The sequence below is a fragment of the Trachurus japonicus genome, chromosome 23 (genome assembly GCF_045865225.1).
Source record: "Trachurus japonicus isolate A0001 chromosome 23, Traja_1.0".
Lineage (NCBI taxonomy): Eukaryota > Metazoa > Chordata > Actinopteri > Carangiformes > Carangidae > Trachurus > Trachurus japonicus.
The window spans coordinates 11688197-11716021 of NC_140929.1; the positions used below are offsets into that span (position 1 = coordinate 11688197).

Below are 27825 nucleotides of genomic sequence, written 5' to 3' on the forward strand. Positions count from 1 at the left end.
AACACTAAGTGAAGCATTACCACCCAATTTCCTTTTCCTGCTTAGTTAACCCTTGCCATTCACTTGGCTGGTTTTTGTGGGTTTTTGAAAGGGAAATTGTCAGGTTTTGCCTGGTTGTAATAATAATATTCATATCAGCAGGTAATTACAGTTCCTTCAATAGAGAGTTAATCCACATGTGCCCTCTCTGTGTTATCGGGGTGCATACCAGGGGAGCTTTGGAGGTGGGCCCATAGAAAGCCCTAAATTACTCTTTTATTCTGGGAGAAGACACACATAGAGGTTTGTGCGTACACACTCATATACGACACCCACATACTTCCGTCTCTGTCTGTTTTTCCCTCAGACACACACACACACACCTCTCCTCATTCCCCTCTCATCAGTGCCATATCTCACTCCATTTCCCCGTACAATGGCTGTGCTGTATTAGAACCATCCCTGAACCCCTGCAGCCGCATTCTGTCCCCAGGCCCAGACTATGACACAGTTGGCTGGGGTAGAAGAAAGACCCTCTGGCCCTGCCTCATTAAAATGGTAAAGAGCTGGAGGAGGATAGGAAAGCTAATCCTTCTACCAGTCCCCTACTAGAGCCCTCATCTCCTGGCCCGAGACCCTGAGAGAGAGAGGCACACGCTTATAGATCATGAGAAGCTAAGGGGCTGTGACTGGGCTGGGTAAAATACATAGCCTCTGGGAGATGGAAATGATAGGGCTCAAATGGGACAGTTTAGGGGGTAGGGGTGAGGGAAATGGGGCTGGGGGGTAGGGGGATCGGGGGGGTGGGCAAAAAACAAAAAAAGCTGACCTGGAAGTTTTATTGATTTTTGAGTGAATTGGTGCTCAAGCGATACACATCTGTGACGGAGTGTGATCCTAGATTTGTAAACATTAAATTGTATCATGGTGTTGGAGCAATTTTCAATTAAGATACAGGCAATTTAACAATATTGGATGCTGAGAGATTTCCACAGTAATTAGATCTTAGATACAATAGCATAAAACTCAGCAATGCAACCCTAATAGGTCAAATAGTTTTGTCAGCACATTTCATACCGTAGCTATGCTTATTGGGGTATCAGATGGTCAGTTTATGCTCTGAATGAAAAATCAATTTTACCAAAGCACATTGTGTGATAGTCACTAACCAAGTTAAAATTATGAATATTGCAAACATTGTATCTCTGGATCTTCTCAGCATGCCAGTAAACCATCTGGGATATTTTGCTTTTATTTATTTTCCCCCAAAGTAAAACTTGGCTCCATAGCCAATGCAGTCCACACTGCATCAATCATTCATTTACTCAGTATGGAAGTTGCAGGGCTTGCAAAGCAGGAGGAAAACAGGGAAATGTTGTTAATTTCCCCAAAGACTGATGTTACACAGGCCAGCTGAGTAGTGACAACAGTAATCCCTCTCACATTTACCACACAGTGACAGCTAGTAAAAAAAAAAAAAAAAAATGCTGTGGTATATTTTGTGGCATTAATTGCATTTATTGATTGCGCTTTAAACACTACAGTGCCAGCAACTTAATAATGCAGCAATTGATTGAATACAGAATTACTGTTACGTGTACTGGGGTTAATCGTTTAGGCGGTATTAGTTCCAGTAACTCTACACACCCAGAAAAATCGGAGATATACTGGGATGGGGGGTGGATGGATGAGGTTGGCCAATGTGCTTACTCAGCATGTCCACTTCTCGACTGTCCCAGCAGATAATGATGCTCAGCACTGAGACAGCACTCACTCCCAGTCTGTACAATTAACCTGCTCCGGAGGCTGGGGAGAGGGAGGGACGTTCAGCAGTTGCTTCTCTGAGAGGGAGAGAATGACGGCGTTTAGCAAGCAATACTACTTTATGCACGCGTTAGTCTTAGATGTATGGAGTTACTCAAGCATTCCCATCATCAATTAATGAACCGAAAAATAAATGGTGACTTTAATCCCCATTAATAATAGTGGCAGAAATGATCATTTAAAGGTACAGTAGCATAAAGGAGTACACAGTGTTTAAGGTGATTGAACCTTGCAGCTCCCAACTTCTGCTTTAGGAAAATCTTCATATTAGAACTGCAAAGTTCAAGTTCATACATGCAATAGAAACCATGAATAGTGTGCACACTGTTCAGTGCTAATGAATCTATCTTCACGTTTGTGCTGTATTATTGGGAAATTGCAGAGATCTACTTTCCAACTTTGCACATTATAGTGGATGTTTCATTTTATAATTACTTACTTGGCTGATCACAGCAAATTCACATCACCTCTTCAGGAACAATGAGCTTCCCACAGAGCCTGACGAATTAGCTGTTTTGTGAAAGGCTTTAGTGATAAATGCTTATCATAACAGGGTAAAGCTCGTCTCTTTGTCTTTGTGTGTGTGTGTGTGTGTGTGTGTGTGTGTGTGTGTGTGTGTGTATGTATGTTGTGTGCACGTGTGTATGAGTGAGTCTCTGTGCCGGATTTTGTCTCCCTTTTCAAAAGCTGCAAGAGGCCATTGGCAGACTTTCGATAACTTCATTCATTCATTCATTTATTCAATCATTCATTCATCTATCTATCTATCCATTCATTCATTCATTCATTCATTCACTCACTCATTTATTAAGTCTCAAGTAACTTCAGAAGATGTGAACAACAGCCCCCGAAGGCCCATTGAGAAAAGAGCAGATAATTCAGGGCAATAAGCACCCCATACTGTTGGCTTTGATTATATAAATCATCATGACATACATGTAAATGCATTCAGTGTAATTTCCAGTCCTTCTGTGTGGGGGTGGCAGTTTCAGTTAGCCAGAGACTAAAGACTCGTTACAGTATTTTCAGAAATTGTTAATTCAGTTCAATGTGTGAATGTAAAAGCACAGCTTGGAGGACAGTTTTGTTCTCCACCCCACCCTTTCTTTTTTTCTCTCACAAGTCTTTTTCTCTACACTCTCTTTTTTCTTGCCAAATTAGTGTGTCGCCCCTTATATGCTAGGATTGTTTTGGGAGAGAAGACTGTGATTTTGCATTTATTTGTTTTTTGTGTGGGCGTAAAAACACATTTAGTTTTTGGAGCCAAGAGGGATATGTGTCGTTCCTGAGCACCCCTCCTTTTCTGACTGTCACTTCTGCCCTACATTAGACTGACATACTGTATTCTACTGTACTATATGGTTGCACTATCTCTCAACAGTCTCACATTCAGACTCAAGTGCACACACAGACTGCCTATGTGTCGGCTGGCTGGTAGCCAAGGCCATAGTCATAAGGCAGTGACAGTAGATGACAGCAGTAAGATTAAAGGGTGTGGGAGTTGTGAGTAGGGCCCAAAGACAGGCAGGTCCATAAATATCACATACAGGGATGCCCCCTAATGCTTCAGAGCACCATATCATCACACAGTCGCATCACAGAGGATAGACCTGGTGATGGTGTGACAATGTGAGTGAAGGAGAATTCAGAGTTAGGTTGAAGGCATGATAGAAATGCTCTTATACACTACAAAACCACAGAAATACTGAACTGGACTTCCTAAAACAGCCTTGGGTCTTCCAGGCTTGGATACCACTCAATGTTGGAAACATTTTCTTTAGGTTCTGGTTCATGTTGACATGAGTGCATCTCTCATCCCACCACGTCCTAAAGGTGTTCTGTTGGTTTCAGATCACATGGTGCATTATCACGCATACCCAGGCAGACTGTGGCATTCAAATGATGATTAATTTCTATTAAGAGGATCCAAAGTGTGCCAGGAAAACATTCCCCACACCATTACACCACCACCAGCCTAGACTATTGATACAAGGCAGGTTGTGTCCACGGATTCATGCTGCTGATGCCAAAGTCTTACCCGACCATCTGCTGCCTCAGCAGAACTCCAGATCCTTCAGACCAGGCTACGTTCTCCCAGTCTCCAGTTTTGGTGAGCCCGTGCCCACTGCAGCCTCCGATTTCTGTTCTTGGCTGACAGGACGTCCCCGGGATTGTAACCCAACATGGTCCTCTGCTGTAGCAGCCCATCCATCTCGAGACTGGACATGTTGTGTATTCTGAGATCCCTCTCTGCTCACCACAGTTGGAAGTGGTTATCTGAGTTACTGTAGCCCTTCTGTCAGCTCCAACCAGTCTGACCATTCTCCTCCTCATCAGCTAGATGTTTCTGTCTGCAGGAACTGTTGCTAATTGGATGCTTATTGTTTTAAGCGCCATTCTGAGGATTAGCCGCTCACACGAGATTGGCTTATTGGATAATTGCATCAATAAGCAGGAGATCAGGTGTTCCAGTTGGTGCTGAAACAATTATCCAATTAACTGATTAGAAGTAGATAGGCAACAAGAATAACTGGCTACAGAGGTTTCACTGTATCATAAAGACGTCCAGACATTCTCTGTCTTCTATGTTTTAAAATGTTGTTAATTAGATATATATTTGGATAAGAAAGGCACCTTGAAGATGTCAGTTTGGGTTCACAGGTGCGGTGATGGGCATTTTTCACAGTCTTCTGACATTTTAGAGAGTTAATGATTAATTAATGGCACCAAAATAGTCAACAAATTAAAATAAACATCAACTGCTTCCCTAGTTCCAGTGATACACTGAATTAGAGCAATAAACAGCTGGAGGGGATTCTGTAATTAAACCTGTACTGCTGTTTGTAAGCTGTCAATGCATGTATGTGGGCAGGAACACACACACACACACACACACAATCACACACAATCACATATTCTGTTGCATTTCCATTTGTTTTTCTCAAAGCTGATCTCTGTGCTTTGTGACACTAAAAACACATCTCCAGGTGTGTTCCATCCTGCATGAGCAGCTCAGATTTTAATTGTTTTAACAGTCAAATCTAACACAGAACATGACAAGACTTCATTTGGTAAATGGTAGACATAGATCTATGCTCAGTGGAAAAGAGTGTGTGTGCAGCTTTTGTGCAAGAATGAACCAATACATTATCTCTCAGTCATCTATTTATACCGTCTCATCTGTACTTTCTTTCATCTTTTGAGCAATTGTCTCAGTTTTACTTGAACACCAGTATGATGTATTTTGTTGTTGTGTTTTCCCACACATCTGTAATGTGTCTGCCGATGACACTGGTCTGTGATTAAGCTTCTGACTTTGTGTGTTGTTTGTGTGTTCGCGTTCAGTGTGTTGCTCCAGTCAGCGTGCGCACATGTTTGTGTGTGCACCCATTTGTCTGTCCCCAGTGAGGTGTGCTCTCAGCTCTGAGTGGGCGTTTCACAGACAGCCAAGAGACCAGCAGGGAAATTTCCCATCAGTCCATGGTGCAGTGTGCAGTGCAGGTTAACCACAGAAGGCTCTGAAATCCATAACTGCAGCAACAAAGCCTTCCCTCTCTCTCTCTCTCTCTCTCTCTCTCTCTCTCTCTCTCTCTCTCTCATCCTCTGCATTCCTGTCTTTTTCTCTCTTTCTTTCACCTTCTCTCTCTCTCTCTCTCTCTCTCTCTCTCTCTCCCCTTCTCCCTCGCTCTCTGTCTCCCCAGATGAATCGTAGCAGAGATGAAAAGCTTTCAGGAATGCTGGCAGACAGGCAGTGCTTTACAGTAATCTAACCTGGGGAAGATGAAAGCCAGCTGGGAAGCAGGGAATAGAGCGAGGGGGGAAAAAGGTGAGAGGAAGAGAACGACAGGATTGAGTTTTGGGAAAGAAAGGAGCAGAGGGGCTAGATATTCACAGTAAGAAAGGGTAAAAGTGTGAGTGCGGAGAGTAGGGAGGTAGAGGTAATAAGAGATGGATAGTTTGTAAAGAGCGTCAGGGAGTTTGATAAAAAAAAGAGTAAAATGCTTGTTGGAGAGTGATGGGATAGTGAGAGGAGGGGGGCTGGAGAAAATAAGTACACTTTCGCACAGAAATGGGACAGATAGGGAAGGAAAAGGAATGGAAGTTTAAAAAGAGTATCATGATGCTGTAAGCTAGTATGTTTTTTAATGCTATTACTGTGTCTGACAGCCACAAAGAAATAGTTGGTTTAACTCTAAAAAGTATAATTCTCCTATTGACTGATAATGGTAAACTTCAGCACATCAAGTTAGGTTCTCTTTAGGACTCGTCCAGGTTTGACTTTGATTTCATAATACTTGGTGAAGTTGTGCTTTCCCCCGTCCAGTCAGGTCTTATTGCCAAGCTTTCAGGTCAAAGTCATTCACTGTCTTGCTTCTCTCTGATCTTCTAACTGCATGTTTGTCTGCCCTGTCAGACTTTGTTTAAGCAGTGTCTACATGTTTCTAGATCTCAGCAGTTCTTTTGGTGCATAAGTATCACATCCCAAATAAATGGAGGCCAACACCACAAACATTGGCTCAAGTTTCAATAAACTGGAATAATTATAGTTTTCCTAATTAAACAATACCCTTTAATCCCAGTTCCCATTGGCCTCTACAGTGTTAAAGTGCCTTCTACTTAGTGGACATTTACAACCTTAATTTGGCTTTCATTTAATACAGTGTTAGTTGAAATTGGATATTGTGGCTCTTTTTTGGGCCATGCTTGACTTTAAGGAAGAGGGTGACAGACAAGGTAAAAGGAAAGCGCGAAACTAAGGTGAAAATTAAATGAAAACAGAGCATGAAAATGTGCTGCTACATTTGGCATTGTAATTACTGTAAGTCGTGTCATTTGGAAAGGTTGACACGTAGTGTAATTGTAGCTGTCATACAGATGACAGCAGCCCAACACAAACCTGTGGAGTTTAAATTTCAGATCCTCTTCAGTGGAACAAACTCAATTGCAACACTGCTCACTGAACATTGAAGTAGCATCAAGTGTAGCACTGTTGTCACTCGAAATGGCTTTGGCAGTTGGAAGGGGGAGTACTTTTTGTGTGTTTGTATGAGCGTGTGTGTTTTCTTTGAATCATAATGTAGGTGGAGCAGGCCTGTCGCTGCTGTGACAAATCCCACCTCATGCACCTTGTACTTCCTGTGCAGAATGAGAGAAGCGCACCACACCGAAACGCTTCCCCACCTAATTGAAATTTTGAGGTATAAGAGGATTTCTGCACAACGTGAGCTGACAGGCCCCATTCACCAGATATCCTCTTAGACTCCTCTCTCTCTCTCTCTCTTTCTGTCTCCCAGAGAAAGAATTAACTTTTATCTGTCTTCAAGTTTTAATGCAGCTTACACCCATATCTTTCTGACGTTCTGCAGGTGATCTGTCTCAGTTCCTCTCAATCTCTCCTCTTTGTCTCTTTTTCTCGCCGTCACTCAGGCTTGCTCTGCTATGACAGGACACTTGGTTTGCCTGTTTGCTCTCCGTACCTTGATATGTCACATCATAAAAAGGAGTAGAATAGGTAGACAGGGAAGAAATGAATGTAATAATAAGACTGAGATGGAGGATGGAGGGGCCGAGAGGAGATTGTAAAGAGACGCAGGGTGCAGAGGAGATGAAGCAGACTGGGTGTTACAGTGTTAGACAGTGAATGACTGTGGTTATTAGATGCCCCCAGACTGCTACATCAGCCAAGTCAAGCTCTCTACAGACTTTCTATTAGCTGTCGGATGAGAAAAACAAAGAACGAAAAGTTATGCGTTTGTGCTTTGATGGCGACGACTGGCACCAATCCAGCATGTGCTAATGTTCATTATCTTTTACATTTCAGTAGCTAATGTGTTCATTTTCATGCCGTGAATCTGCGTAATTACACACAGACTCACACATACAGTGTCCTGAATATTTGCTCACACATAGAGATATAGTGAAGCTATTGTTTTCATTTGAACTTGATTACACACTCCGTATATTTATTTCCTTATCTTTGTTATTAGATAACCAACCATCCTGAAACAACACTCATTTATTTATGGGGTGAAGTTATCTGACCCCCGCTGTGAAACCGCCATTATCATGCACAAGACGGTGCTTTTGTGCTGCAGCATAATGCATGGGCGTGAAACTCTAATGTGCTCCCTTGATAAAGAAGTGCTAATTTTAGAAAAACCTCCCATGGAGTCAGTGAAAGGACGGCATACACTTGTGAAGTCTTCATTGGTGTTGGAGAGGGCATGTTGTGTTTTGATAATGATGCTAATGATAATAATCACTGAGTTTATGACCCAGTCAGAATTCATTTTCTTGACTCATGGACATAAAATGGATGGAATCCATTATTTAGTTTATATTACAAAACTCCATGCCAAACTCAGACTAATGCATCACCATGATTTTTTTTCTTCTGACAAGCCTGAAAACCATGTTGCTATATTAAAGTTAAAGTAGAGCTGTAACCTAATGATAGAACTCCAGTGTGCCCGACGTAATGCAGGGTGAGGTATTGTGCCCCATACTGAGTCACATAGAAATGAACTTGTGTTGTGATTAATGTGTTTGCCTGTGGTGATGTTTGAAGTGGGAACACATATCCAGCAATTTAAGGGGAAAAAAATTACTTTCCTGTTTGTGTGGAAAAATGATATACATAATACTTAAACATAGGAATTTTATGTTATGCCAAAATATCTTACCTAGATTAATTAAAATCTCTGGGGTTGAGTGCCTGAAGTTAAGAAAAAAAATACAGCAGAAATAGCAGTATGTTCACACATGACTCCTGCAGCCGGTGGAAATTCAATCCATTAAACCAGTTTTGTATTTGTTCTGTCACACATAAGCTTCGTGTAATGCATCCAAGCCATTTTCAGTGGACACTGGCCTTTAGTCTTTTTGCTCTTTCTCCATCTCACCTTCTTTCCTCCAATGATTTCCATTATTATAGCAGTTGGTGAATCAACACATGCCTCCAGGGTTTAGTGCAGTGTTATTCCTCGCTCTCCCTGTCCTCCTCTCTCTCCTTGTTTTTCATTTTCGCACTCTGTGCCTCTCTCTTTGTCTCCCTCTCTCTGTCCCCTGCTACAATTTTTCACTTCAGTGGGAAAACAGGTATAATAGAGGGAGTGTGGCAGTCTGTTTAATAAGGAATAAAGGCAGAGAGGAGAGATGAGAAAGAAAAAGGAAGCGCCCTTAGGGCTGCAAACAAGGGAATATACACAGGCACATGCACACACATTATATGCACACATACACACAAACAAAGTTGCACAGACAATAAGGAGGGAACACAGAGGTTCACACTAGCTTATCTCTGAGGAATTGTTTGTGAGGTGCTTCCCTATTTAATTAGAAACTTTGGTAGGAACCTCATAAATCACCACAACATAAAACTGAAGGGTAGGCAATGAATGCGTCCTCTACACACAATGACCTACACACACATATACACACACAAAAAACTGCACAAAGCTAAAGCCATTGGTAATTCATGAATTCATGAGTATGTGATCTCCAGCTCCAGTCAGTGATCCATAGATTTAAAGGAGCCGTACAGTATGTGAGATCCTGCTATTGCTACATAACCAATCTTACACCAGGCTAGAGGAAACGTTGTGTTAAGCATGGTAGTGGTGATAATAGTCACTAGTCAAGAGATTCAACCATCATTGCATTTATAAGAATGCTACTTCCTCACCCTCTCATGTTGGACTGAAAAAGCTGTTGCATTTGTTTGTGTGTCTATTGCAAGCCTAGTCTGGTCTAACCACACCAGTAAGACCACTTTATTCATACATCTTGCTCCAAAAATGTGTACGTCATCAACTTTACCTTTTTAAACAAGTACCGTATGTAAAGTATGTAAAATTCCCAGTGCATCCATCAGATTACTCAACTCTGTGTTTACACCTGAAAAACAAACTCTGGACAGAGTAAGCATTGTGTTTAGAACCAGAGAGCAGGGGTGCACAAAGGTCATATTGTGTGTGGACAGGACTGTGCACATATAGCCATGTGCATGTGTGTAACTGCTTGGACTCTAGGTGTGTGCAGGGGAATGCTTGTGTCTCCAGAGTTATTCCAATGGCAGTGAGTGGTAACATGATCCGGGGTGATGTCTGCTCTCAGACAGCGTCTGGCTCTCAGCTCCCCATCTATTATTCACACACCTGGATACACACACTCACTGCCTCCTTCCCTCACATGTTCCCCTTCACTTTCTTTCCCACATTTGTGGCCAAACAGCTAAAAGTTCAGGATTGTTGACGTTTTCGTGGCATTTTCCTTGTGTATTGTATGAATGTGAGATTGTGTATCGATATGCCTCTTTGTGTATTTATGTATTTGTTCTTATCTCCCAGGAAACCAATCACACTTTTGAAGTCAATGAAGTGCTATGTTTGCTCTGGTAAACAAGCTGAAAATTAGTATTGACCAGTGAGAAGACGGCGGACTGATAAGCAGGAAAACAAAAAGAAGAAACAGATATTCACTAAAAACAAAGCAGTCTGGTAAAAAGGAACTAAAGAGTTCTCAAAGTCATGCCTTCACCTTGACTAAAGTTGATCTGAGCCTGTCAGTAGGTCATTATCAGACTGAGACATCTCTTTGGGGATCTGGCCCTTCTCCACCACCCGGGTTGGATAGGCTGCTGATTGACGTTTATAGAAGCAGAGCATGGTCCAATCAAGAAAAGCCTATTGAGTTTGCCTGGTTAAGATGAAAGAATGCACCCCTGTTCTTGTGTTGTGAAATATAACCTTACACGGACATGGATAAAGGTCACAGTGGGGGTGTTTGCGAGGTGACCCTGTGAATGTTGATCAAAGTCTGTCACCAGACAATTATGTGAAGAGCTCACATTTACTGAGGTTCCTGAAGAGATCTGTTCTGTGTAAGGCTGATCTAAGGTCTCCCCAATATTGGTGTTTTTGTCCTATGAATCGTGACCTTAGGTCATCATAGGTCAGAGATTCTCTGTTTCCTTTGCTCATAAGGCAGACAGATCCTCTACTCATTATCTTCAAAGGTTGGACAAATTGGGGATTGATGTTTAAGGAAGTCTAATGTGACTTGTGTGACTCAATCGGAGAATAGGCCATCTTGTCCTTCAGTTGTTACATATATATAGTATATGTGTGATTTATTTTTCTCCTCTTTTGCTTCTGCAGTCTCAGTCTGAAGCAACTTCCCAAACAAGCTGCCATGCACATATGCTCTCTGTGCTTTTGGCAGAGATTTTGGCTGGAAAGTTCCTCTATCTGAAGGCTGCATGCCAGTCGTGGGAGGAAAGGGGGCAGGGAAATGAGGGAGCAGTGTTGTGGTAAATATACAGGTGGATAAATGCAATGCTCACATTAATGGTCATTAATGCCGCAAGAAAACACTAATATATTGACCACGGCAGAAACTAAAAAGACCTTGAATACTGCAGCAAAGAGGCACGATAAATAGATCCTCAAGTAAAATGTATTTGCTTTAATGAAAGAAATAATAAATCTAAAGATACAGATTTCTGGTTTTTTTTTTAATTTCCTCCTCAACCTCCTCCCCTTTTTCTTCTTTTCTCTGACATCAAAGCTAGCAGCCTCTTGGTCTACCATATGTCCATCTAGCTGCGTGCTGCAATTTTCAAAGGTGTGGACTACACACTCTCCATAATGTACACGCACACATACACACAAAAGTATAATCTCAACGTGATTTTACTCAGTGGGTTGTATTTTTACAACTCAACCTGCTGCAACCAATTGCCAGCCTCACTCCTCCAAATGAACAGCATCCATAGCTCTGAGTTTATGGACCGCTGTGTCGCCTGAAAGGCCGAGTCTTGATTCGACACAATAGGCTGATTTGATGCCCTCACTACTCCAGGGAACATGTTGACTTCATTAATGGCTCCCAAAGCCTTTTAGCTCTCACATGGTGGCCTCTGGTCACAAAATATAATGGGGGTGCACACCACTCTGTCGCACAGCCACTGGGCTCCACCACTAATAGAGACACAGGTGGTGATGTGTGCGAGAATTATACCGTTGCCTCCATGCGGTCCTTGAGGCCCAGCCCGTAGCTGCAGCAAAAGTGGCACGGAAAGCAGCTCTTATCACTGCTGAATAACAGGGTAAGAAAGGAAAAACAGTAGAGGAAATAATTGGCTTGAAAGAGAAATGTGTAGGTGGGTTTTTCTCAGCCAGGCCAGGTATTTGTCTACACTAGATGAGGTCTGTCAGGAGATCTCTACCTGTCGCCTCTAACACCCCGCTGCGGCTCTAATGAGACAGTGAAAGAGGAATTGGATGGGGAAAGGGAATAGAGGGGTTCGGATAGAGAAGAGAGAGAGGGGACATCTTCTCCGCACAGTAAAAGTGATGGAATGATGAATAGTGCAAGGAAGAAATGGCAAAACTGAGAAAAAAAGATGGACAAATAAATGAAGTAAGACAATGAGAAGAGAGAGAAGCAATAGCGAGGAAAAAGCATTGATGAATGAAAGCAGCCATTGATGAATAAGGAGTAGGAAAGGGACAATTTCCCAGAAGAAGCAATGCATTTTTGTTCACCACTGGGTACATTAAATGTATTTGTATGTGCGTTGTCTCGAAGATGCTTTCTTTTGCCTTTTCATATTTTCTGTATAAAATTGTGGTCTTCAATAGCAGGGACAAGTCTGCAAGGTGTCTCTTCACTGGTCACATGTGAGTGATAGTTTTCAGACAGTGGGGTATAAAAACATATAGAATACTTGGTTTCAGCAGCAGAGAACTAGAGACTGCAACAAACAAGAGTGAGTGAAACTTTGAAAAGAAGGAAAGCAGCAAATGAGAGAAACTAACTGAGTTGCTAGAAGTCAAGGGGTCACAAACGTTGTCAGGATGGAACTGGCCATAAGCCTGCAGCTATTTCAGACGACCTCATGACTTACAGATGGAGACAGAATGACAGAGAGGCAGATAGAGAGAGGGCGAGAGAGGGAAAAGAGCAGGAGGAATAGCAGAGGAGGGAAATGAGTAACAAAAGCTGAGCTGTGAGCCCCCTGCCTGGTCACAGTGCTCTAAGGCAGCTCAGCAGAGAGAGCAGTGATAGCAGGGGAGACCTGCCACTCACCCTTTGAAGCCATGGGGGAGATTGAGGGAGGAGAGGAGAGCAGGGCGAGAAATGAGTTAGGAAGCCTCCAGACACTTGTCCCCTTTCACGTCCAACACCATCATCCCTCACAATAACATTCTTGTCCTTCTTTTTGCCTCTCTCCTTGCTTTTTCTGTCTGTCTCACAGCAGGGGGATAAGGTTAGATTAGTAGGCCACACGGACCTCGAGGCTAACAGGTAGCACACCTTTAATGCCACAACGGTCAGTCACCGAGCCAGGGGTTCCCCTGCAGCTCTGTCTGCCACAGTGTCAGATCCCAGGGGTGAGGTGGCGGTGACTGGAGTGGCATTAATAGAAACAAAAATAAGTGAAGATAAGCTCGCTCACCCACCAAATTTCAATCTTCAGTTTTGTGTTCTCTGTATTTCTTCCATTTTCATTTCCCTTTTAAGTTGGCGTTGATTTGTCTATACGACTTTTATCTCTGAGCACCAAAGTTGTGGAGGTTTTCCAGAAGTGTCTTTTAGCTATCTGTTCCTAAACAACCTGTCCAGAGCTAAACATCTGCAGAGGATTACCCTCAATAAAAACAAAATCAACAGGAGGGCCACTGTAGAGGTCATATTCTGCATAGTTTTGACTCTGCCAACGCAGGACTCTGTAGTTACGGTACTTCCCTGCTAACAATGACATTTCCCTGATTTGCACCCACAAAGCACCTTCCTTCACAGAGCAAGCATTAGGGGGAAAGGCATTAATTAAAATCCTGCTGTGTAGCAGATATGCATAATCGCAAACATAAAACAGAGAATAGTGAATTAAAGCACAGAATGACTTCAGTTCCACTCTGTGGGGTTTTTTTGCACACTCATCCTCCTATAGAGAAAGGACTCAAGCCGGAAGGAAAGAAGGAAGGAAGGGAAGGAGGGAGGAGGGGGGCTTTAAAAGTGTCTTCAATGAAGTGAATGAATATTTTACTTCCATAAAGGCAAGCAGTAAAGCATGAGCCTTTGTTGTACCTCCTGGATAACTGCAAGATGTCTCCATTATAGCTTGTCATAAAGCATAAAATACGGTGCCAAAAGACACTGGATGTAGAATTACCATGGCATTAGTCATTCTTGTGTCACCTGGTGTACTTGTCTACACACTACATCTGTAGTACTTTTCCTTTTTAGTCCAGTCCTCCTGTCAGATAGAATAAAAACACACGTCGGTCTTTTCATTGTCTCTACTCCTGTTGGAAATAAGCAGCAGATCATATGTGATTCTTTGCTCCAGCGACGCTACACAACCAGCCAAGCATTCCACAGTTAGTGTGCCACATCCTCATTAATACCCTCAGATTAATGTCAAATCATCCACACTCGCCCACTAGTCTTGCACCAGTCCATCTTGCCTGAAGCTATATATTGAGGCACTGAATGTGGAAGAGGAGGGTTTGTTTCTGCATTGATTGACACTCTGAGATGGATCCACTCCGCCTCCTAGTCCCCCTTCCTTCTGTTCTTCCTTCTACCCCCCCCTCACTCGCTTTTTTCTCTGTGTCTGCCATATGTTTCAGTGAGCTGGACAGATTTGGGCAATCAGACAGCCACCATTGTATTGCTGTCGGTATGAATAGAGTGCGTAGAGAGACACGTTGTCATTATGTAGTGACGATAAGTTGTTTCCTTTCTTCCTGTCTCTGCCACAGTTAATGTTCCCTCAGTTTTATCTGTCTGTCTGACCGTCCCTCTTCTGGCTCGTCCCGCCTTTCCTGGTTGAATAAATAACACACACACTGTGGTTTAGAAAAATAGGGTCAAATCCTCACCCCATGTGCCAGGTTGGGTAACAATGGCATTTGTTGCTGTGCTGATGTAGCTCCAAATTGTTTCTGATTGATATCTTGAACTTAACCTGTGCCTTCATCATACTACTCTGGTGTGCGTTTAGAAAATGTCAGTGCTTCAAGTCATCTCCAATAAAACATTGTAAATAGGTGAAAGGTTGGATATTTTATTAACCTGATAGGATAAGGCAGTCTTCAAATGTTCTGAATAAGCTTCAGATCTTTGGCAAAGTGACATTAAGACTGTTTAAAGGGAGGGTTTTTATGACAGTGTTCTTGATTTTGTGGTTTTGGCCATCATTTTAAATGGTTATAACATTTTACTGTCTCACTATTTCATTTCCAAGATTAAGGAATGTCATTCTTTTGGAGCCCAATGAAAAAAAAAAAGCAACAGCAGAAGATTCACTGTAGTAAAACCCCAAATATCTACTCCTGATTCTGTCTTTTTATTCAAAAACAGTGAATGTGGGTGGAGTGTCGGTCATTCAGTGCTTTTATAAAGCTAATTTCATGCACTGCAGGTAAGTGTGGTAGGTCACATTAAACTAAGTAGTATTTTTTCAGGATCTAATAAAAAGAGACTTGTCTTTGTTTTCAGTTTAGCATTACTTATCACAGTTATTGATCTTAGCATCAAAGTTTAGGAATTAGAATCAGAGCTAACAATGGACTAAGAGTGCAGCTGCTTAGTATTTTAAATACATTTGGGAACCAGGCTTATTATTATGGACTGTACAAGACATGCAGATATCCAGCAGATACAGGTTTACTACCGTTGTTGGCAACAGAAATGCTGGCACTGACTTTGATTTGCCCAAGTGCACGTTTCTGAAGATTGGTGGAATTCCTCACACAAATATTGTGGTGATTTAGGTTTCCCAGCATGCTGTGTGACTTTGGATGACATTCTGCTCCAGCCCACTCACCTCACTGTGGTTGCATGGCTCATGTCTGAGCGTAGCGATACTTTAGTCAGCAGCTTATTCTGGCTTCCACCAGCAGCATGTTGGTCATGGTGTGTGTGTGTGTTCTAGCCATGGTGTGTTTGTGTGTGTGTGCCATGCTTAACAGACTGCAACTCTGTGTGACTAGCCTTCCTTTTGCCACCCCAAAATCCACGCCATAGCAGGCAAGGACACAATTTTTCAATCACGTCCACAGTCATCACTCAGAACCAGTTATTGTATGTTTCAGGAAGTAAACTTTCACTATGTAGTTTCTCCAGTGTGTTTTTGTCCAGAGTGGGTATTGGCTCTGTGTATCCTGCACCCAGACACAACTGACATCTGGACTAAGGCTACCATTACAAATCAATCTTTCACGCTGTAAACTCATATTTTATGATCTATTTTAATCTTTTTTTAAATTTTATATAAGAAAGTACGAGTACTTTCTTTATTATTTTTTCTTGCACGTTTAATCTTTACGATTTTTACTATTCTGGTTTTTATTTTCATTTTTAAAAATTTTATATTTTTATGCTGTTTTTTTTCGTTTCTAAATGTTTTGTCTTTATGTAAAGCACAGTGAGTTGCCCCTTGGTATGATGCGCTCTTGCCTTGCCTTACCACAGCAATATTTTATGCCTCCTGAGAATTGGCTGGACCCCTCCTAAAATGTGGACAATCCATCTCACCACTTGATGTAAAGTAGTTTCTGCATAATGGCACAACAGTTCACTGACATTATCCAAAATCAATAGAAGTGTTCGCATGTGCAACCAGGAGTACTGAATTTCAAAGGGTAATTTTCACTGGAAGAAGGTTCCAGAGGGGCAACAACATTATTGACCCTAGATGTTGTTTGGACTGACGAAATAGCAATCCATGTTTTGACATTATAGTAATTTGATACTGGAATATTTTCATTTCTTCATTTATATTTTTTAAATTCCCGATTTGGTCGCTACTTGATACATGAGTGCATCTTTTCTGGTGCACATCCTATTGATTTTATACTACAGCGTAACACCGTAACAGTTTAAGCATGGCTGTTACAGTTATTTTAATTCTGTCAAACACCATATTTATAGACAAATACTCCAAGATTCGATTCCATGTAGAGTCAGAGGAAGTGCAGTGCAGTACAAGTACCTTCCATTTGCTTTTGTGGTGTACACTGCCAGTACGAGGAAACCGAGAGAGGGCACTCCTGTGGTTTTCACACCGGAATGGTTTCCCTGTCTGTATCACACCTTCTGCTAGCTGTTAGCCCCATGGAGAGAGAGAGAGTCACTTTGGGCACATTATTTTTCATTGACAGATTCAAGGCAGCAAAGACCATCTGCCTATGAGGTGTGATTTCTTTAACTCCGTACTGCAATGCTGCAAATGTTTTATAAATGTATCTACAGTTGTCAGTATTTCAGCTGTCAGTATAACACATTCCACTATGCTTTAATGCCAGATCTCAAGAAAACAAAGGAGTCAGTCACTGATCCTGGGAGGTCTGAATAGGTTTAAAAATACTCCATAAATATTTTATTTACTCTGAATGTGTGAATGTTTGTGTTTTTGTGTGAGTAAAAAAAGAATACCTGAGGTTCATCTGCACTGTTTGTTACTGCTGAAACAGCAGTCTTTTCCTCTGTATTCACTGATAGTACTGCAGTTGTCTGTCACGGCCACTAGGGGGATACAGTTTTTGTCTAGGGTGGTCTTTTTTGTAGAGGACTGGAGTTTTCTCTGTTTAATTAGCAGTATAGTGATGATATCTTCCACAGATGCAAACGCATACGGATCCACACACACAGAGCTGCTGAAGAAATATTTACTATACACGTTCAGGGCTGAGGAAGTGTGCTCTGTGAGTCAAAAGTGCCAGGAACTCTCCCCATAGAGTGTCCCTCATTACCATACGAGTCACCCCAGCCAGACTGCCTCTGCTTGCACGCGCCTGTGTGTGTGTGAGTGTGTGAAATGAAGGAAGAGTACATGTACGAACACACACATTGGGATGTGTGCATTTGTATGTGGGCCCAATGCATCTCTCACCTTCCCACTACTCTGAGGCAGAATGAAGTCTGTCTGGCAGTGAATGTCTATTGTGTAGTGCTAATGTGATAGCAGAGATTAGCATTGTAATCCATTTAGCATAGAGCCGCTAATCCACTTTATTACTGTTGAAAAGGAATCAGATAATATTGGCTAGCACCACTGTAGCTGCCTTAATGATTTTCAGCTGATGAAATTATTACTTAAAGATATATTAATAATTACTGTTGCCAACAATGAAACTCATATTAGTCATTTCACAACAAATCAGAATCATTAGCTTTAGCTGTTCATCAAGGGAATTAAGGTGTTGCTTTTTAGTACTGAATAGGCTTTTTGTAGGTGGTGTGTGTGTAATAAAATGTGTGCAGTACTGTATGATTAGGCCTACTTTCATTTGACTGTAGAGTACACCACACACTATGAATGGGTTTTTTGGTGTGTTATTATTTCTAAAGTGTGGTGTTAAATATCAGGGGAGATTAAGTAATTGCTAAAAAAATCTCTATTAAATGACGGTAAACCTGCTGTGTTGTTAAAACAAAAATAATAGGGTAAATGTACTATTAAATACTTTATATGTGCCAATTATGATACAAACAAGTCCATGGCCTTTGATTTGAATCGTTCCTTTTCCCTTGCGAGTTCCCCTCTAGTCCCAGTGTGACTAAACCAGCCAGCGCTGCATGCTTGCGGACATGCTGTGTGTTCCCTGGTGGCTCATTTGTTTTGTTGGTGGTCAGATTGAGGGATAATATACAGGAGCTTCCCCTTGAAGCCCTCAGCTCCCCGGTGACTGTGGATCCGTCCCAACACAATAAAACTCTACATTCAACCACTGCCGTAGACTGTCTGCCCTTTAACTCTGCTCGTCAATTGGTTCCACACTTCTCTTCATATGCAGCGGGTGTAAGCTGATACACACACATCTTCACATACATGCACATACACAGACATGCTGTGCACATACACGCAGCGACTCAAATTAACTCACCCAATTGGGCAGATTAGATAACCCCACCTGCTGAATTTGGCCCTGGCTCGTGTGGTGGATTCTTTCTTCGTATCTCCCTCTCTTCTTACTCTATCTCCTATTTGCCTTCTGTTCTTTTCTTTTCAGCTGACCCTAGTGCATACAATAGTTCCCAGTGAAAGTGTGTGAGGCTTTGATAAACAGAACTCAAGGTCCTTTGAGATCAAGATCACTACACAAGCCAAGCGGGAGGCTGAGCAAGCGAGGAAGAATGACTGAGAAACAAAGGAGAAGGGAGACTAGGGTGAAATCAGGGTGAAAGATGGTGCCTGCTTAAAGAAATGTCATGTTGTGAAACTGGATATCAGTATAACAGCAGGAGGAGGGCAGGGCTTAAAACTGCACTCAGGGTACTTAGGTTTCTTTCTTTACTATACAGTACTTTATTGTCTAAGCAAAGGCAAAGAAAAGTTGAAGAATAGAGGAGCAGTTGATTCTGTGGTTTCTGTTGAATACTGCTTGACGTATTACCTCCACTAAAAATAAGGAGATATTTACTCTTAGCCTCTCAAGCAGGAACTGGTGGTTGACGCCTCAGTCAAGGCGAGGTAGCAGCAGGTTTTGAGGTTAAGATGAGGTATCTGCAGGTTGCTTATTTCAGTGATGAACTCATAAACACCTTGCTGGTGTGTGTAAGGTTAGACTCAAAAAGCAGCGCTTTTCTGATCTCTATATGCTTCAGCGCATTTGTGAATGTTTTTATTAAACTCAGAAAGACATATTCTTGTCATCGTCCTTTATTACACAGTTTTCCACCATGATTCAGAGTCAATTGAATGTGGAAGTGACAGAATATCAGTCATGTACCATGAAGAACATATAAGTTCTGTCCAGTAATTTTCACCCACTCCTTACCTGTTTTCAGCGGGGGAAGCACCGTTTTACCCAAGAGTTCAGTTTACCTTCTTAGAACAGTTGAGGCTTCTTGACCTTAAAGAGACTTTACTGTAGCTTTAGGCTGGCCGGCAGAAAGGCATCTATAATGATATGCTGACAGAGGGAACACACAGAGTATGTTGTCATCAGTGTATTATAATTAATCATGAAGTGACTCACCTGTCTGCACAGCCATCTGCTTCCTGTCCAATTATCTCCTGTTTGTGCCTTTTGCTTCTGAACCCTTACGTGCTGAAGAGTACAAAAAACCACCAAGAGTCATCACAACTTTAACAAGACTCACTTCACACCTGTCTGCAAGCCCACACAGGCCTGTGTGTGTGTGTGTGAATGTGTATTCTACCGGGTGCTGAAAGTTGCTTGGGTAGGTAGGTGTCAGACCTGTGTGTTACTGAAGTTACAGCCAGAGGACCAGATTTAGAAAGGATCATTTGGAACACACCTTGTGTGTGTGCGTGTGTGTGTGTTAGAGAGATTAGATATAAGCAGATGTTCAGGCACAACCCAGAACATTTCTTTCACACCACCATGTGTGTGTGGGGCTAGTTCAATCCACTTTCTGCTGAGTAAACACACCTAGGGGCTCACAGACCACACCTCTCACCCAGATGCCTAATTACCATAATGACTTTTGAATTGCTGAAACGGTGATAGAAAGAGGAGCTTCTCGCATACAGCACAGCAAATCATGACGTATGGGAAAAGCCTGCGGCAGAATGGGGGAAATGGGCAATTTTGCCAATAATAATGTCCAAAAGCACCTTTTTAATGATAACCTGTCTCCTAATTATATGCCTTGTTGTTCAAGACTCCACCCTTGTTCCATTGCCAAGTTATTCCTTGGGAAAGGCAGCGTTGCTCTTCTCTCTCATGTGTTAATTTGCACGTTTTCTTTTCAGTCCTTTCATTTCCACCACCCATTTTATTTACACAGTATCTTGTGAATGGATAAGAAAAATGTTTACAATAAAGATACTGTGAAAGAAAATTATTAGAAAGCAGGCGTCACTGGCCTTTCTGTGCTCTTGACTACCTCTGTATTGCTTGGCAGTTGTTAATGCAAAAAGTGAAAATGTCTCATATTCTGGCCAAGGCTGTTCACCCCCACCATATCAGATGTCCACTATTACAGCTGAATTTTGGGCGAAGATGCACTTGTTTTGCATCTTCAGTCGCCTTTTGCAAAATCAATTAAGCTAAAATATGAATATGATTATTGCATAAATTGACGTAATTTCTAATGTGCTTCTCTGCTTTTCCAGATCCGGGTGGACGGCTCCTCTCGTGCTCTGCAGTATGAGACGGTGCAGGCGGTGGAGAATGGACCCATCCTCAGAGACATGGCCTTCTCTTCTGACCACCACTACCTCTATGTCATGTCTGAGACCCAGGTCAGACACACATACGCGCACACACACACACACACACACACACACACACACACACACACACACACACACACACAGACAAGCATACACATCAGAGGTCCCCCTGCTGACTCAATATCATTACCACAGACATTTATCATTTTCTTATGTCAGAGGGTAGAATAACCTTTAGTGTAGCATAGAGGATTTCATTACAGCGCGGCTAGAGGAGAGAAAAGGATTGGATGGACTGTTGGATGCTATGACCATGTCTTTTTATAGAAACACACTGAGGGTAGAGCTGGAGTGAATAAATGTGTTGAATTATAGGGAGAGAGGAGAGTGGTCTTCGTCCACTTGTGCATGTCTGTGCACAGACAGTTACACACACACATGCACGCACGCACGCACACAATCTAGAAGTACCTTTGATGACATGGAATGTGGCGCGAAATAGCAGCACTCTGTGTAATGGACACAGACAGAGAGAGACTGCGAACACCTCTATCAGAGGCAAAAACCTCGCTAAAATAGCACCATGGAAAGTCCGTAACACACATGCTGAGCTCACGTAAATGCGCACGCGCGCACACACACACACACACACACACACACACACACACACACACACACACTCTTGTGGCTCACAGTGTTACGGTATTCTTAGGTCTTCATTTCCTCTTTATACTACACACATAAAGCCACACAGTCACATCTGTATTTCCAAGCATGCACATCAGTGTAAAATTAAATTGTGCAGGCTACTTTTTTCAAAGCAAAAATTACTGTGATGAATGAACAACTACTGAGGAAAGTTCATCAACACAGAAAGTGTACACAAACTTTTCCCATTAAACACAATCACTCTCTTTCCAGCAGGGTGCTGTGTAAGTGACTGAGGCCACATCAGACCCCATGCTGCATCTCTTTTTCTTTTCAGTTCACTTTAGCTCTGCTCATTGTCCATTATTAATGCTAGTGTTAGAAATAATATTGCAAAAGCTCTGAAGAACAGATAATATGCATATCATCATTCCCCCTCTCTTTCCTCTTTATCTCCTGCCACCCGTAATCACAGAAGGCCGCTGCTGTTTTGTTGGCAGCGATAGCCTAGTTACCCCTGTATATTGTCTGCAGCTTCCAGAGGATTATAGACCTCTCTGGCACCATCAAAGTGTCAGTATTTACTAATGTGTAGTGCAGTTTGTTTGTGTGTGCAAATGTGTGCCCATTTTAAGTGCCCAGATTATCCCGATAACATTTTAAATATCAGACAGACAGTGAGTTGAAGGTGCCCTTTCAAATACAGCTCTCATTGCCTCTCCAGAGGTCTCAGTCAGTCCATCTGCACAGAGCGGGAGAGAGAAAGAGAGAGGGAGAAGCACAAGTGAGAAGAATAAAGATATTTAGGATGCCATTTTGTCATGGCATCCACTTACCACGCTTTTGTGCAATTCTGTTGACCAGAAATGCGAGAATTTTGTTTTTCTTTCTCTTTTGTATTGCAGTGCGTGTAATTGGGTTTACAGAAGATATTACAGAATAACAAATTAATTATTAGCAACACTTAATTTCCATTTTTTCCTCACTATGTGTGTAGTAATTAGTCTATTAGCCTAGTTACAGGACTGACCTCCACTAACTGTTTAGGAGGAACATCTGGGAATTACCATTCACACAAATATAGAAAGCTTTTAATGAACACAACACATAGAGACACAGAACACACAGAAACATGCTCTCAATTCTGGTGTACACACACACACACACACACACAAACACAAACTCATTCGTTTAGTGCTAAATGGTTTACAGAATGAGATAGCTTCAACAGCAATCCGTTACAACCCTTTATAATTTTGATGTTTATTTGGTAATCAACACGTTTCTGTTAGGTATCAAAAGACTGATGACTGATCGTTTCCACAGTGAATTAGTCAATCTCACTGATGTTGTTATTTTTCTAATTTTACTGTGATACCATCACGTCTTTGTGTCAGTTCTTCATTCAGATTCAAATGGGTGATAAACACTTCTTTGTGACTGCTAGCGCCTACTCTGATTCAGATCAGTCAAAACACATTTGATTCAGTATCAAAGACAATCACAGACTATTGTTGAAATGCAAAATATCCTTGAAGGTCTTGTGCGTTCTTTTTGTTAACCTCACAGAGGCATCCAGGTTGAAAGGTCACCTTGTGGTCACTCCTATATGCTGGAGTTTTGAAACACGGTGCGGCGCTACTTGCTGGATCACTGCGGTGGTTTACAATAACAGCTTGCACACGCACGCACGCACATTCCCAATTCCCAGCGGTGGCAAATGCTATTAAAGCAGCCCGAGCTGGTCGATAGCAGAAGGCCACCTGCTGTTTCTGGGGCCTGGGACCCAGACATTCGGAGGGAGAGTGTGATAGATGGAACGAGAGAGAGCAAATGCAGGATAGAGAGAGAGGGAGAGAGGGAGAAGAGCAGGGGGTCCACAACAGGAGGCTGAGAACAGAGTCTCCCCTGTAGATGGGTGATGCCAGGCCAGGGGTGGACCAGTAGACGGACCTCCTGCCTGGCTGGACTGTAGGTCGTCTTCAGTTCAGTGTCAGAGTCCAGCACAGGAGGGTGAGGTTTTACACTTTGATGATGGAGGAGAGACCATTGGCTCAGTGTATTATAACATAGTGATACATACAGTATTTGTATTTCATGTCATTCATTCACTGATTTAATTCTTCCAGACTGAGTGCTGGTTGGTCGTATTTCTGATCCCTGGAGTTAACAGTGAAGACATCTACTATAGAACAAACTTGAGAAACAGCTCCGTAATCTCCTCCTTTTTCATTAACGCTTCACAAATGCAAACCCTGTCCTCGTCGCAATCATCCCTCTTTATCACAAAATCAATTAAAGAAAGTAAACATAATTACTCGAGCTATATAACGATTGCCTGGCTCAGTCATTTCTTTCATATCAGCGATTGCAAATATGTAGTCTGCAATCTAGATGGCAAAGTCATTTTCAGTGCAAACTTCGGTGTCGTCGCTTTCCTGTCACCAAGCAAAAGAATGTAAATACGGTCGCTTCTATATTCTATAGTGGTGACACGGCTCGGTGATGTTTGACACACTCTTCTAGAGGTGTGTTAGTGCTACAAATATCAACTGTAATCAAGTATAAATAATTTACAATGTGGCACAACTGTTGGAGCACCTTGACAGTGTAGTGTGTATCCAGCTTCAGGGACAGGGGCATCATGCTGAGTCACACTGTACCCTGCTTGTCTCTGTCACATTATACACTCATTAGAGAAGGAAGCTAGCCAAACACATTCACACTCACACAAACACACACACAGAATTGTATTCTGTAACAAATATGCTCGAGATTGTCTAGCATTGTATTTTCTCATCCTTTATTTCATTTTTCTTCCATCCCTTCAACCGTTTTTCTTCTCTACCTCCTCTATCCTTTGACTGTCTCGTCCTTGTTTGGTTTGTTTTTCTTTCAGGATTATAGATTTTTGCTCCCGCAACCCATATTCATTTCTAAGGGGATTTGTAAAGCAAATGAGGATTCAGCCCCTTTGTGTCTCTTACTCTTCTTTCCCCATCTCCTTTCTCTCGATCTTTATTTCATTTCTAACTCTCTCCTGCTACACCATTGTCATGTCTACCCTATGCCATCCCTCCCCAGTTCTCCATTCCGTCATTTTCTTTTCTTTTTTTAACCATTCCTGAATACCGGAGTAATCTGTCATCCCTACCCTCTCATTAATCCAGTGATTGGTTGTCCTCTAATTGGATCCTTCTCTCTCTCTCTCTTTGTATCTCTCTCTCACTTTTACGTGCTGTCTTTCTCTCTCGCTCTCTAACACACACGTGTCATCTTATTAGTCGGTTTAATAGATGTTCTGCTATAAAGAGGACAGTCAGATTATAGAATGGGCTGTGATTATAGATGTTAGGGTTGCACTTTGAGTGACAGGGACAGGTCAATTCCACTAACATGAGCCGCTACTGTAGCTCTGTACTATGTCACTATCCTGTTAACACTGGTTCATCTGCTAACTACAATGAGGACATCTGGCTAGAATGAATGAGATGGTGTCAGTGGAGGTAGAGGGGGGGCATCTCAGCATTTGATAAGTTAACACAGGTTTTTAGAACCTGTTGTAGAGGAAAGACCTGCTGGAAGTGAGGAGCTTTTATTGAGGTCAACAGTGGAGTGAGAAATTAGCACAAAGGTGGAGCACATGAATAACTTATGGTGCTGTTTTAGCGTGCAGGCTCTTTCTTGTCCGTGTAACAAATCAGGATTGTCATACCAAAGCTGGGAACGTGAACAGAAAAATAGATCTTGAAAACACTGACTTCTCCTTCCACACCTCCAGGACACGTAGTACTGCTGCCTCCTCAAAGCTCTCTACATTTTCAAAGACTCCTCCCTCACATCCACTATAACTCCCAACCCCCAACCCATCTGGCAAACCGTACCATACAATCAAATCTAGCAGCACCAGAATGTACAATAGTTTTCATGCACAAACTATTAGACTGCTCAATACATTGTCCCTGATCCATCTTGGCTGATATAATCCCCTGGCATTCACACACACACACACACACACATACACACACACACACAACCTGCACTTGACACTTTTAGACACAGAAATCAAGCCAATGTGTCAAATGTGTTTTGACATCCACTGGAACCTGATACATTTAATTCCCACCATGTGTGAATTCATGGGCCCGACCGAGTGTTGAATAGAATTTTAACTACAACTTGAAATAAGTCAGATTCAATCAGATTACTGTTGTGTAACCAACTTGAAGATACACTTCTTAGCCGTAAATCCTCCAAGCTTCCCATTAATGGCTTTTGTGGCCTGTTTTGTGGCTTTGAAATACACTGCACCCTGACTCTGCATAACTAAATGTACACGCTGGAATCCCTAATACCACATATTTTCACACAACTGTCTACTTAAAATTCTATCAGTGAAATGGGATAAAAACAACTTCTACTTGTGCCGTGCGAAGAGGATTTTGATAGTGTATTACTCAGCAGCTGGCTGCGCTGAGACTTGACAAGGCTTTCAGGGCATTTGAAAGCAGTTCAAGTTGTTTTTGTTGTGTCTTAGTCATTCAATCCATCCTGCAGTGTACCCCCCAGCAACACAGGAAACATATTAGCCTCCCCTGTCAGGAGCTGCTCAGTCAGCCAGTGTTCATATGTGAATGTGAATATACATGGATAACAATTTATATGTACTATACGATGACGTTTACATCGCACATATAAACTGTTGCTGGAAAGTGTTGCAACTGCCACACTTGTGGTGCTGAATTATTTATATTCTGCGTAGCAAATGCAGATCTGTAAGTGTGAATTATTGAATATGTGTACCATAGTGGGGTGAGATCGTTCAAAGTCAAATGCTTTTTTTTCTGTTTGGAACCTCCCCCCCCATGGGAAATCCGACAAGCCAATTTGTGGAAGTATCGTGTCTTTGCATCTCATCAAAGATGTTTAATACCAGCATCCTTTAATTTCTATCAGCGGGGGAAACTTTTTTACCGCATCCCTTACAGTGCGGCTTCCTCACCCCTCTGGTGCGTTGCTGTGAGTTATAAAGGTGTTTAGATGTGCATATTATGTTGCGTCCCAGTTTAGCTGCAGGCTGCTGTGGTCTAACAAGGCAAGTGAACAGAGCTGATACGTTGCAGCCATCGCTGCCTGACACACTTCTGAAAAATGTCAACGAAGTGGGGCAGACAAGGTTGGAGTGAACTCTTGGCTCACTCAAAGTCCCCTTTCAAGTTTTACCTGTGTCTTCTCTCTTTTTTCTCTCCCCCTTGTTCTCGCTCTTTCTGTTGCTCACTATATTTTCCAATCTCGTCTTCCCATCTCTTTCCCTGCTGCAGATAGTTTCTAGAACTAGGACTAGATACTAGAATGCTTCATGAAATCTGTCATTAATGTGAGTCATCAGCAGCATTTTCTGTCACCGTCTTGGCCAGTGGAAACATTCCAAACTGTGTGCACTCGTCTGCATAATCCAGGCCTTATTTTTACCCAGGCAATGCCCCAGGATAGGATGATTCAACCAGTGTGTGTGCATGTGTGTGTTGCACTTGCCAACAGGGAAATTGCCATTGCAGACTAAATTCAAATCTTGTTGTGCCACCTTAAATGCACTTTACATAAATGTCCATGATGTCCTAAGTATGGTTCTGGCACTCTGGACTGACAGTGTGATAAGACAACATTACCAGGATGACAACACAAAATGTGCTGTGTGAATTTATTGTTGCTTTTACTTTTGGCTGCTTAATTGATTAGCATAGAAATAGCAAAGATGAGATGACAGATGGTAAAAACAAATCAGAGTATGCCTCATGCAGGAAATTCAAATTTACAAACGATTAGTAAAACTGCCTCATGCTTGTTTAACTTTTTTTTCTTTGTGTATGGGGGGCCTTACCCTCGTTGGAATAGAAAGATAAAGTGAAAATGATTGATTGTATCCAACTCGTTTGTCATGCGCTGACAATCCTGACAGCGCAATGGATGGCTTTCTCATTTGACCTCTGCGAACGTCAAATGAAAACAATATTGCACTTGCAGCCACCGGCCCCCTCCGCTAACTGAGTTTATGATATAATACCGTTGGTTGGTGGTTGACGGATTGAGTGGTGCGTCAGCTGTGACGAGGCAGTGGGTCGTTGATGTGTCCCTCGCTTCATCTGACTCCCACGTCAATCTCTCCTCCATCCAGCTGCAGAGGAGAGAGGTGGGACACACGAGGACAAGAGAGAGAG

The 27825-nt window shown here is 42.2% G+C and overlaps 1 protein-coding gene across 1 annotated transcript in view; it reads left to right on the forward strand.

Annotated features, from left to right (window-relative positions):
- Positions 1–27825, forward strand: part of plxna4 (plexin A4) — a 229461-nt gene that overhangs the window by 114599 nt on the left and 87037 nt on the right. The window contains exon 4 of the mRNA XM_085769926.1: positions 20900–21028. Coding sequence (XP_085626052.1) covers positions 20900–21028 — 129 coding nt within the window. The remainder of the gene's footprint in view (positions 1–20899; positions 21029–27825) is intronic.